Genomic DNA, 12,553 nt, shown 5'->3' with positions numbered 1-12,553 from the left:
GTTCTATGTCCGGGTCTCTCCTGTACTGTAGGGATGCCCATACGAATGCAACAACATCCCCAAGACAGGCTTAAAGTGTGCAGAGAAGACAAATCCAACAAACTGGTAGTGGGCGGGAGCATAATTTTGTGCGGACCTGCGAGCCCAGAGGGCTGGGAGGGGGTTCTGCCCTGCTTGGGGCAGCGAGCAGCACCTCATCGCGGGCAGACCCCCCCCCCAAACGCCCTCAGGAGCCGGGCGGGAATCAGAGAACCCCACACCGCGCTGCGCTCTCCCTCCCCTCCCCTCCCCTCCCCAACATGGCGGCGCCACCTCCCCCTCTCCCTCCCCCGCTGCCCGCCGCCATCCCGGCGCAGGGGCCGCCGGGAGGGGAGGGCCGTGCCGAGCCGAGCCGAGCCGTGCCGGGCCGGGCCGTGCCGCTTTCTCAGCGGCCCTGAGGCTCGGCGGCCGGGCGGCGGCGGGCGCCGTGGGGCTGCGGGAGCGGCTGGCGCTCCCCGCCTTCCTCTCCGTGTCGCTCCGCGCTCAGGCCCGGGAGGACGGACTCCCCCCTCGCCCCCTCCCACCCTCTCCGCCCCGGGCGGCGGCGGAGGAGGCGGCGGGGAGCGGCGCGGCAGCGGAAGGAGCAGGTGAGTGCGGCCGGGCCGGGAGGGGACAGAGCCGGGGCGGGGGGGACCGTCCGCCACCCGCCCCAGCCCCGGGGGGGAGCCCCGGGGGGAGCGGGGCCGGCCCGCGGCAGGGGGGTGCTGCCCCACGGCCGCCCTTGAGCCTCCCGCCTGCTCGGCCGTTGGCTGTTTTGTGTGGTTATCTTTTTTATTTTATTTTTTGCCTTTATTATTTGTTTAAGCTTTCGGCGGGGCTCTCCTCCCGCTTTTCTGGCAGCGAAAGGGTTTCTGAAGTGAAAGGGTCGCCATTTCCTAGGGTCGGGCGCGACCCGCTTGGGGCCTCGCCTCCGGCTCTTCCGCCGGCTTCTCCCCCAGCCATCGCCTCCCTGGGGGCCTGCGGCAGGGCTGGGGGAAGAGCAGGCAGGGGCTGGCAGCCTCGCAGGGCCTTTCTGTAGGGGCTGAACGCGGTGCCTCTCGGCAGGCGGGCGCATCCTGCCGTCAGGGCCTGTCTGCGGGTTACACAGGTGGATTAGCGGGTGGCCGTGCCCTCGGTAACAAGCCCTGCTTCTCAGCCTGTTTGCTGGAGTGTCCCACTGTCCCAGCACCATAGTGTGGCTGTCCAGTTCACAGGTAACATATCCAGCTTGTAAGGGCTGAGCGAGCTTGGATCTGCCCACGCCAGGCTGTGCAGACTGTCTCTTATTCTGGTAAAACATCATCTTTGAGCACGAGGACTTCACTAGGCAAGATACAAAACACTGCAGACCTTCTTTTGTCATCCTAGGGCCTGATTCTTTGATTATATTTTTGAACATGTAGGATGCCAACCATGGTTTTGCGCTGGTGGAAACGTAATTGGCAGTTGTTCATCATTCCCAGTGGAGAAATGCCATGTGTTAAATTAGAGGGGTAGCTTCGAGTTAACAGGGTGATGGGTTGGCAGCGTGGGGCTGTAAAAGCAAACTTGGAATAATTTTGAGTCTTCTGTCAAGCAGACTTCTCTGTGTGGGTTGAAGATCGCTAGACTGACATCCTGTAAAAGTACAGCTAGTATTTGAGGGTTTTTTTGAAAGTTGGTTAACTACACGTTTTACTATTTTTAACGCTATTTTTAGGTAGTGAAGCTGTGGAGCTCCTTCAGATATCACTATTTGATTATTATCGTGTCATAGAAATGTTAGCATTGTAATTAGAACCAAATCCATTTCAGCTAAAATCTCTTCATTTGGAAAAAAGAAAGGGGAGTTCTGCCCCTTTCCTCTTTCCAAGCTGTTATTTAGTCATCAACGGTTATCAATAATTTAGTTTATCCTAGAATTTTAATTGGTTTGTGTCTTAAGTTAGATTAGATTTTAATTTTTAAAGTTTGATTGTGATTTTAAATGGAATATTATTTGTCGTTTTACAGGTAGGATATTTGTAAGTGACCTAATGTTTAACCTGTGTGTGGTGTACACGTATGCGTGCATACTTACTAGTCGTGTTTTGGACTTTTTAAAGAGATTTCATCTCTTTACAGAGTTTTGTGAACTTTGCTTTTGTTGAATTCTGTTACATCTCAGTTACTAGTCTACTTCTAGAAGCAGAATTGGTTTTTGCAGAGGACTGAATTAGGTTTTTCTGTCAGGGAAAAAAGCAGATGTTTCAGATGTGTTTCACTTAATTGTGGCTTATGTAATATCATACTTCTATTGAAGAAAAATGTTAAGCATGCTTGACCCCAAAGTACTGATAACAAACATGCAGAATTTCAGTGAATAATGTGTCAATCATACCACGTTTCATGGATTTCAGTTACTTGGTTAGCGCCACTAGGTATACTCAAATCTGTCTATGTTTTGGATTTATTCATAAAGTAACACCCTGAGGTATATTTCACTTGAAATTGTAGCATAGATAGTGTCCTTAACAGATTGCCTCCCACTGTGGCAAAGTTACTGCATTAAAGAATAACGTAGGTATATCTATAATAAAACAAGTTATCATAGGGTTAAAGTATTTCTGATTTATGATGAAAGATTCGTGCAGATGTTATTCATGTATGGAAAAGTAATAATACTGTTGCAGTTAAAACCGTAGCTCTAGAATTTAATTTATGAGTACAAAGTTGATTTCTCTAGTGTCTTACCCTTTCTGTTATGGGACCTATTATATTTGTTAGTAGGAGGAAGCTGTTGCGGAAGTTGCAGATACTTCAAAAACCCTGAGCAGATTTAGCAATGCAAGGCTGTGTACCTGAAATAGAGAAATACGTAAGTTTTACTTGAGGAAAAAAAAAATCATTGTTGTAAGTAATTGAAATATTGAACGGGAAGCCTGAATGCTTGAGGCCCAGTCCGCACTGATGCTCAGTGTTGTCTGATCCACATGAGTGTTTGGTAAGGCGATGGTAGTTCGGGAACAGGATTTTGATGGAAAGGAGCCATGAGTGTGGGAGGAATAGCAGGATCATGATCAAGAAGGGTAAAGCAGTGTAAGATGAAAACGTGGAAGAACTGAGCAAGTTATGGGATTTTGTTTAATTGGATGTTGAATTGCAATTGTTTATCCGTTAATTTGCCATCTGAAAATTTTGAAAGGGAAATATTTCACTTAAATTTTCTGGTCCTTTCCCCTCACAATATTCTCTATAAGCAAGGGGGAGCATTTCTATACTTGCCAGTAATATAAAACCAAAAGTTTTCATTTAAAATTTCAAATGCAGCATTGTTTTAATAGTCTCCTAGTTTATCTGACTTGCTTGGTCTTTTGGAGAATGCAAATGGGAGTGACTGCATATTCAGATACAGTCTCTCAAATGTGGTGTGTGTGTGCGGTGTGTGAATATTCCTCGATTTGTCTCTGGATAACATGCCTGGGCTCTAATCCTGCAGCCTGTAGAACAGGTATATTCTCTTACAAGTGAAATCTCATTGTGCGGTTCTGGTGGCAGGAATGAGGCCCTTGTGTGGTAACCTGTGCGTACAGAAAGTAATAAACTGTCCAGTCCCAGCATGTTGTTTTCGTTTGCTTGAAATAGTTTATCATGAAATATATCTTCTGTTAACAAAGTATCTGTTTTAAATAGTAAACTAGTGGGTATGGGACAAAATGTAAGGACTGCCAGAATGTTACCTGGTTTTTATTTTCACATTTCAAGTTTTTATTTTACTTAAGCAGCTTTTTTCCCCCCTTTTTTTTCTTCTCCCAACCTTTAGAAGATTCAGGGTTGGATGGTGTTCTCTTGATTTCCTTGTAAGTAATTATCAGCCCAAATACAGGGAAGTTGGTAGTTGGAATGAAATAATCTGTTCAGTTATTATATTGCCCTCTTAATATCCTCTCCGTGTTTATAATTACCCTTTTAAGCCTAGTCATCATCATAATTTCCTATTGAGGTGAATTTCAAGAAGGTACTAGTTACTGGGTAAAGGGTAACATTAAATATATGTATATATCTTTTGCCTCTGTTTTTTTTTTGTTTTTTTTTTTTTGGAAATGAAAGGACATTCAAATTAGGAGGCCAAATGTTTGTAAATTTTTCACATCTGTATACTGCTGTCATGTCCCTGTGCTGTACTTATGTATTAGGTGCACTCATTTTATCTGTCTTTCATGTGTTGAGCCCTCCCTTCCCCTTTGCCATTGCCAGTGCCGTTCTTCTAACCTTTTTTTGTTTCAGATATGGCTCTTTTTACTGTAACTGTTTAAACCAAATTCAGTATTTGGTATGTGATCATCTTAATAAAAATGCTTCTGCATATGTCAGTATACTTTTGTATCCTCTGAAGGGTGTAGCTGCATGGAACTTTACAAATTCAGCGGGTTTTTTGCTAAAATACAGCGGGGAACAATCCTGAAACGGAAGGGTGCTCAGCTAGATTAGTTGTGGTATTGTTTTGCTTTCTAACTTTAATGGTTTATCCTGTCAGACTTTATAACTACTGCTGCACATTGAGCTGTCCACAATGACTCCTAATTGTTTTTCTCAGAAGACTGGACTAATTTGAACTCATCAAGTATTTAGATAAAATCATTTCTTCTTGTGTGCATTACATTATATTTATTTGCATTTCATCTGCTGTTGTATTACTCGATTTTCTAACTCAATTAGATCTCTCTGGAAATCTCCACAGTTTTTACTAACCCAAATAATTTCCTTCTACTGGCAAATTCTCCTGTTTCACTGTCTGCTTCCATCCTCAAGAGCACTAATGAATGTTAACCATTGTTTTTAATGTCTGGTATACACCACGTGGTTAACTTTTGCCCTCTGAGCATCTTGGTTAAGGTCTAGGTTATCTGAGCCTTACCTGGGAGATACAATTCTTCAGATAATCCAAGGCTTAGAGTTAGTCACTAGAGCTGAGAACTCTCACAAATACATAGCATAAGCTTTCCTCTGTTGCTTGTAAATGAGCTAAAGTACTTAGCAAGAGCTTGAGCACAGAGTTTTGTTAGTAGAAAGTTCGCAGGTGTCAGCTTTTAGGGAGGTCTCACCATTGAAGTAACAGTAGGATTCAGAAATTTCACCAAGCTACAAGGAAAATGAACAGGTATTATCAAACTTTGAAGCGTAAAATGTAGGTTACAGCAGTGTTACATTTTGTATGCAGTTGTACACGTTTATACCTTATTTTTTTTTTTTTTTTGCTGTAGAATGGAAGCTTACAGTCTCAATGCTATGGGAGCGTACTGCTGGGCAGATGAGTGGCATTTGGTACTAACCCAGTGTGGTGGGGGCTAGTTTAAATACGGATTCTGATTGTATGGACGACCTTTTTGTCATTTGTGGCTCTTGTTTGGGTGTATGAAATTAGCTCAAGGGTGTGTGTACTGAACGCAGTAACACATGGATGGGGCAGAAGAGAGCAGAAGGGCAGCAGGTCGGTGTTTAGCTAATTGTGTTGCGTTGACTAATGAGCTCCAGAGTGGTAGCATTTGGCTATATAACACAGAGGTGGCTTTTTGAGCTGCATGTAAATTGTCCTGCATCTGGCAGACTTTCCCAAATTTGTTTTATTTATGTGCAAGTTGGTAGCACCTAAAGAATGCACAATAGATCCTGGAGCCCATCGTGTCCTTTTTCAATAACCCGTCTCTATTGCCTACTATCGTGCTTTATTTTTATATTGTTTTCTTCCTGTTTTCAATAACTCCTTTTTTTTTTTTTTCTCAGGTAAGATAAATTGTGACTTCTTATTTGTCAAATGTGTGCTGTATTTGCTTCAAAATCTGCTTTTTTTTTTTTTTTTTAAATTATACTCAGTTACTTATTGGGGAGCCTAAGAGTTGTATTGCTGTTTTTTTAATATACTTGGATAGTTCCAAGAACCATATAAACCAGGAAGAAATAAAGAGTGCGGATGATGTCAAGGTGTTTTTCAATAGGCTGTCATGCATAACTAAAAAAAAAAAAAAGAACTCTCATTTTCAGACACATTTCTGAAAACGGGAGCCATTTTTAGTAGTTGGAATCCTTCTGAGAGGTCGGTGAAGTAATGTTAAAAGTTCTTTCCGCTTGAAGTCACTTGAATTGATGCAGAAAAATACATGATCAAGGAAAGCATCTGTACTGTGTATTGTTTGCTACATAAATGAATAACATTATATGATCTTTCCCAAAGGGAAGCTGAAGAATCCCAAGCAGGTCATAAAATAAAGTGAAAAATGATCATTACTGGTGTTCTGCTGACTAGTTTGAATCAGAGACATTCCTTGTAATTAAATACATTTCACTCATTTATGACTTCTGTTTCTTTCTTCATCACCTCTGCAGCAACTCTTGCAACGTGTATCATACTATTTTATTCATGTGAGTTCAGTGTCAATAGCCCCAGACTGAAGGATTTTACAGTTTTGCTTTTTTTTTTTTGGTTGAAGTAGTACAAAATGTCAAAAATTAGAAGGAAGGTCACAGTGGAAAATACCAAGACCATATCCGATAGCACATCCCGAAGACCCAGTGTGTTTGAAAGGCTTGGACCCAGCACTGGAAGTACTGCAGAGGTGAGTTGTGAAAGCATTCTTCTTTTCCTCTCCACCCCAGCATCTTCTTTTCCAGGATTTAGATGGTGGGAAAGAGTAGCTCACAAGTGCCAAATACTCAGATGTCACAGGTGTTAGTAAAGGTGAAAAGAACTCCTTAACTCATGGATGTTCAAAATACTAATACTAGAGTTTTCAAATAACGTGTGTTGTCCCAGCTTCTGGACAGGAGCAGTAATACTGTACGTTTTAGTACTGTTTCCACCAACCTAATTTTTTCTCTGCCAGACCTGATTCTCGTTGTTGATCTTTTTTTTTTTTTTTTGAGTTATATTTCTGGTGGACAGAAATTAGAGATAAATGGGAGTTAATGTGGAGTCATTTGTTTGTTCTGCCACACTCACACCAATGGTATTTCCAGAAATGAGTGTGAAATTCACCCAGTGATGTCTGTCTCTTAGACACAGTGCCGTAACTGGCTGAAGACTGGCAACTGCCTCTATGGGAACACATGTAGATTCGTACATGGCCCTTCACCACGAGGTAAAGGCTATAGCAGCAGTTATAGAAGGTAAATCAAGAACTCACTTTGAATTCTTCACATGCTGTAGGAAAATAGCTTTTGCAACTATGTCTTCTGTTCTTTTGTGTTTTTTTTGTTAATAATGAAATGCTGTGGCGTGCCTAACGGTGTGTTTTATCAATAACCACTTGTATTGCGAAGCTGCTCAAAACAGTTGATTTGGCAACCTTCAGTGGGTTTTCCCAGGATTTTGGGGAGTAACTTGAATGTAACTTTTAAAAAGAGTCCACTGGATGCAGATGAATTTCTTACATTACTTGAAATAGGGAAATCAAGTACCTTAAGTTATTTTTATATGTGTAGTGTCACTGCAGCTTCTGATACACCTTTCTGTCCTTTACTAAAATATTGTTTTGTAACTACTTACAGCAGTAATCGCATACTTGTAGCCCTTCTGCCTTCACTGTACTGTTTGATGAGTAGGGTGTGTAACCTTTCTAGCTGTGAGAAAACACTTCTCTTCAAAACAGTGTTGTAACTTTGTTAGCTAAAGGCCAAATGTCCTATATCAAAAGAAGAGATTCTAAAATTTCCTACTTTTTTCAGAATACAGAAATTTTACTGTTACTCCCACGTTACTCTCATTTTAAAATGCGTTTTTTCCCACTGTCCTATGTATGGTGTAACACCGTGCTTCTCAACTGAAACTAAACGTAGCAGTAAATTTGTACTATTTGTATTATAAAGGACAAAAAAAAAGTCAGTTGTAGAGTATGAAGCCTTCATAGAAAGGGGAACCGTGCAAAAACTGTGCTGTTTCCTGATGCTACAGTGATGTCAATGTTACCTATAGATTACGGATGGGCGCACTGAAGCATCAAAATGTAAATAAAGCAACTTGGTGAAGGTCAAACAGGAAGGTTGGCTTGATGTTCTCTTTCCTGCTCTTGTGCCACACTCTCAGGATGGACTTGACTTTGCTTGTTTGATCTTCTAACATGGTAGCTTCTGGGATACAAAATAAATCACTAAGATCGATGTTTATTTTGGTGTGTGAAAGATCTTACTCTGCTCTGTGCTGAATGTTCCATATGGGGGGGGGAAAAAGGAGTGATTTATTGGTAGAGATTAAATCGAAAAAGTTAAATGTAGCATGCTGCTTTCTCCTTGCTTTCAGTGTTTGGAACGCACAGTTTGTGGTCCTGCTTGGTCACTTGAAGAGAAGTCACGTTTCTTTTAATGATTAAAGCTTTGTTTCTGCTGTACTGTCACCACTAACACTTAAGAACAACACTGATTTACGTACTACTAACTTTTTCTTCCTGTTAGGACTGTACTAAAAAAGTCAAAGGATGGATCTTGCTGCTCATTTGCCTGATATGTTCAACATTTTAATAAAGATGTTTGTAAAGGAAAAAATAAAATAAAAAACAAGGAGGGGGGCAAGCCCTCCTACTAAAACAGACAAATGAAAAAAGCACACTTGTCTTCAGAGGATTCTACTGAGAGCTCTTGGCTAGGCACAGAAAAAGCTGTTTTACTTGCATAATAGAAGTTTTTATGCTATTTAACAATTTTCTACAAATGTATCCAGGTATTCTAAATGTAATTTTATTGGCTTTGTGCAAGTCAAGCTAATGCTGATTCCACACCAGTTCAGTTTAAGCAGTATTCCTGTTCACATGTCTGGGACATGCTGGTGGTGTGGCTATGCGTGTTCAGCATTTACTGCTGGCAGTCTTTTGTCTGCTTTGCAGGCAGTTTGGTAGGACATGGCACATCTTACTCCCTTCCTTGCACCTCCTATTTCAAACCTGTCTGAACAAAGTCTCATTGTTGATGTTTTTTCTGACCGTAATTCTTCCCTTGGTTTAAAACATCACCAGACAACAGGAAGACTTGACTCTAAAATCTGAAAAAAGCCTTTTAAAGGTAGTGTGCATATAACTGTGTTTCAGCATTAATGCGGCTTCTCACATCATGAGTTTTCATCCTTCTGTTTAGAACAACTAGCATGTTTTTGCATATAAGGCTTTCCTGATAAGCATATTAAGAATCCAGTAATAGACCTGCCTGTCTTCCAGGCATCTGAAGTCAGGAGAAGCTAATAAGGGAAGAGCTGTGTGTAAACATGCTGTCCCACAAGGAATTTTACTCTCATTCTCTGCCCATCAACTGTTGGTCAGCTGCTTTGCAGCTATCCCGTCCATCTTATATTATTGTCAGGATAGACAGGAAGAGGCTGGACATCAGGAAGAGGTTCTTCACCGAGAGGGTGGTCGCACACTGGAACAGGCTCCCAAGTGAAGTAGTCACTGCACCAAGCCTGTCTGAATTTAAGAAGAGATTGGACTGTGCACTTAGTCACATGGTCTAAAATTTTGGGTAGACCTGTGCGGTGCCAGGAGTTGGACTTGATGATCCTTATGGGTCCCTTCCAACTCGGGATGTTCTATGATTCTGTGATTTGTGCCATCATAGTACAGTACCTGTCTAATGCCTGAACCTCTTAATTCTGGATCCTTACACGGGGTTTAAAAAATAAACAAGCAACAACAGTAGGTAAGAGTGTATGAATCTTAAAAAGTACAAATCCTGTTGCACAGGAAACTGAAACCAGGACAGTGTCTCATGAGCATTCAGTTATATGTACGTTAAGCACTAATCTGCTTATATACACCCACGTGCACTCGTACATGCGCATACACACGTTCTCTGAGGGTTGTGTTGTAATGTGGGCTGCTCCCCGTGTTGGAAGATAGGTACAGAAGCAAATGGAGGTGCTGTTTAAATGTGCATTTCCTAACCAAGCCGCTTCAGGTGGAGAACTGAACTGTGGCAGGAAGTAACGCTGTTTAAAATCACTTAACTGCACTGCTTAAAATTTGAAATGGTGAAATTCAGCGTTTTTGGCCTTGCTTAAAATATGGGCCCCACCCAAAATGTTAATTCATTAAAGTTTTTTTTCATTTAGTTTTCTTCTTTCATTGTACAGTGATAATACTGTGCAGCCTTTTGTGCAGAAGGGTCTACCAGATACAATGTGAACTTACGATCTTAAACTGTGGAATTAAAATTATGTATTTTTTTGGTGAAATTCAGCAGCATGCATTACCTGGAATAAACAAAAGCCTCTTTTGGAAGGGAAGAAAAAAGCAAGTGCGTCAGTAGGCCATTTATAAAAACAAAAATTGTGGTGCACCTGAAGGGAAAACTAGTTAGTAGACCAGCTTGTTTTTCTGTGCATAAGCCAAAGTATCTGAAAACAGTCACAGCTTCTTGAGTAATTATTTCTTCAATAACATGAGATTGAAAACTTGGCAAATATTTGATATTTTTGGCTTTTATGCTATAATACTTGAGGGGAAGGAGGGCAGTGTGTGGAACAACTGGGTGGTTACCTTGACTTTGCTCCAGTGTTCTCCCGAAGCTGTAAGACAAAACAAACAACAACAACAAAAAACAAACAAACCCAAGAGCACAACACAACCCTGAAGCTGTAGCTTTTTTCATTCCTGTGATTTCTTGATGACTTTCATAATCTTAGAGCAGATTTAAATACTGTTTTAATAAACTAAGTTTTTTGTTCCCTCCCTTCCACACTGGAAAAGGGTATTAATTAAAAGTGAAATGATTTGCATTATTTTTTCCACTCCAGCATATAACTTCAATAAATACCACAGTATTATACGTCTGTCTAGAAAATGTGTGGGCTACATTGTAAGTTCTCTTGCTTTCTCCTTCAGCTACCAGGTTTTCCTGAGAATTACTCCTCTTGAGGAATAATAAATACAAGTACGCTATCTGTAATCTCTTTGCCTTTTAAATTGAGTTTCAGTTTCACAAATCTGGATCCTTTGTGCCATACCTGAAATACTATTAAAAATTTAGGCTTTGAATTGCCACTTTAATATTGAAAGCTGCTTTACATGCGGAGGTAGCTGATGGTTTGGAATGCTTCAGAGAATTTTGGTCGTACAAAGGAATTTTGCTTCTAAGATGGGAGGAAAAAAAAGATACCTTGAATTATAATCTTTACAAAAGCCAGATACTTTAAAGAAGATATAGTCATGTGTGCAAGGAAGGTAACTTGTTTATGTTAGTATGCTGGATATTTTTTTGATCCTTGTTAGTGCTGAAAGAAGCAGCACGCTACTGTTTTGTATCATTCCTCTGATCTAGATTGACCTGTATTTGCAGTTTCACAAAGAATTAAACGCATTTGAAAATGAGAGCAGTCACTGGTCTTTTTCTTTTTATATACTAAGGCACACAACATTGTGACATTGTTTAAAGAATTAAATGCAAATAATGTTGCAAAGGAGGAAGTAGAAACAAATTACTGTGTTCCAAACATGCACAGGTTGAAAATGAAATCATATTAATTTAAATATTTTAATATGCCTAAGCTGGGAAACAAAGTTTTCCTATTGTATATTATGTGACAGAGGAAGGATGGAAGAAACAACTCTTTCTAAATGGAAACTCTAATTCAGTTAAACAAAAAAAAAAAGAAAGAAATGCAAATTTCATTATCCAAGTATTAGATAAATTTTTAATTAACTAAAGTAGCATTTTTAACTCTTTCTTTAGTGTAAACTGATGGGTACAAATCCAGTACTTCCATACAACCATTTCACAAAAGAATCTGTAATTAAAAGGTAACAGCCATCACAGAAGTACCAAATTTGGTTTCAAGCCAGATTTATATGAAGAGAAAATTTGTTTTCTTGAACCGAAACATCATTTGAAGCAGCTCCTGTGTCCTTTTTGCCTAGGAACTTTTTTAAATGCAAGAGTTGTTCTCTTTTAACCTATAAGGGATAAATCAACTTCTGAATCCATACTAGGAGGTGATGACATTATAAAGATACCTTGTAGTAGTGTAGGATATTCCCCTTCCCACATCACAGTAATACGTTTCACAGAAGATACACAGTTGTAAGACTAGTAGAGTTATTCCAGCGTTTTAAAATTAAATAATGAAATAGTTATGTTATTGCAAGATGGAAAATGAAGGAGGCCTCCAAGAGTGAATTTCTGATGCACAGCCTTGCAACAGCCATTCTTTGTGTAGCAGTCTGACCAAGGTCATGGGAGGATGGCAACTAGGGCAGACGATCTCCACTTACGGACTACTTCTGTATTTGGAGTTGTGTTTTTATGTGACTAACTGCTAGTCTACAGTAGTTTGACTCTGCAATAATTTTATTTAAATATGTATATAAATCAGTACAGCTTAGCATATGGAGAAGGCTAAAGATAACTGGGAAGACTTGGTCTGAATGATTGTGTAACATTTGCATGATGGTCAGAAAAAGAGGATTTGTTGTGGCTAGGATCGGCTGAAGCTGATTTAGAGCGGTCACTGAGCCATGACATAGTGCCATATATACATACAAGTAATCTTCCTTCTTAGAGACAAGTCTTCCTTGATGTTCTGAAAGAGTTTTGGTTTTTA

At 40.4% G+C, this 12,553-nt stretch overlaps 1 protein-coding gene across 6 annotated transcripts in view; it reads left to right on the top strand.

Moving 5' to 3' along the window:
• Nucleotides 1-355: 355 nt before the first annotated feature.
• The window catches only part of ZC3H13 (zinc finger CCCH-type containing 13), a 48,699-nt gene continuing 36,501 nt past the window's right edge, over nt 356-12,553 (top strand). For 2 of the 6 annotated variants that reach the window (XM_035553305.2, XM_035553303.2), the window contains exons 1-3: nt 356-626; nt 6,468-6,590; nt 7,031-7,140. In XM_035553305.2, the coding sequence (XP_035409198.1) occupies nt 6,474-6,590; nt 7,031-7,140 (227 nt within the window). In that variant the 5' untranslated portion in view covers nt 356-626; nt 6,468-6,473. Of the gene's footprint in view, nt 627-6,464; nt 6,591-7,030; nt 7,141-10,838; nt 10,888-12,553 lie in introns of those variants that run through there. The other 4 variants (XM_035553309.2, XM_035553310.2, XM_035553304.2 and 1 more) reach the window with 3 other exon arrangements.

The sequence above is a fragment of the Cygnus atratus genome, chromosome 1 (genome assembly GCF_013377495.2).
Source record: "Cygnus atratus isolate AKBS03 ecotype Queensland, Australia chromosome 1, CAtr_DNAZoo_HiC_assembly, whole genome shotgun sequence".
Classification (NCBI taxonomy): Eukaryota; Metazoa; Chordata; class Aves; order Anseriformes; family Anatidae; genus Cygnus; species Cygnus atratus.
The sequence above is the reverse complement of the archived record's forward strand: the minus strand, read 5'-3'. Positions and strand labels throughout refer to the sequence as shown.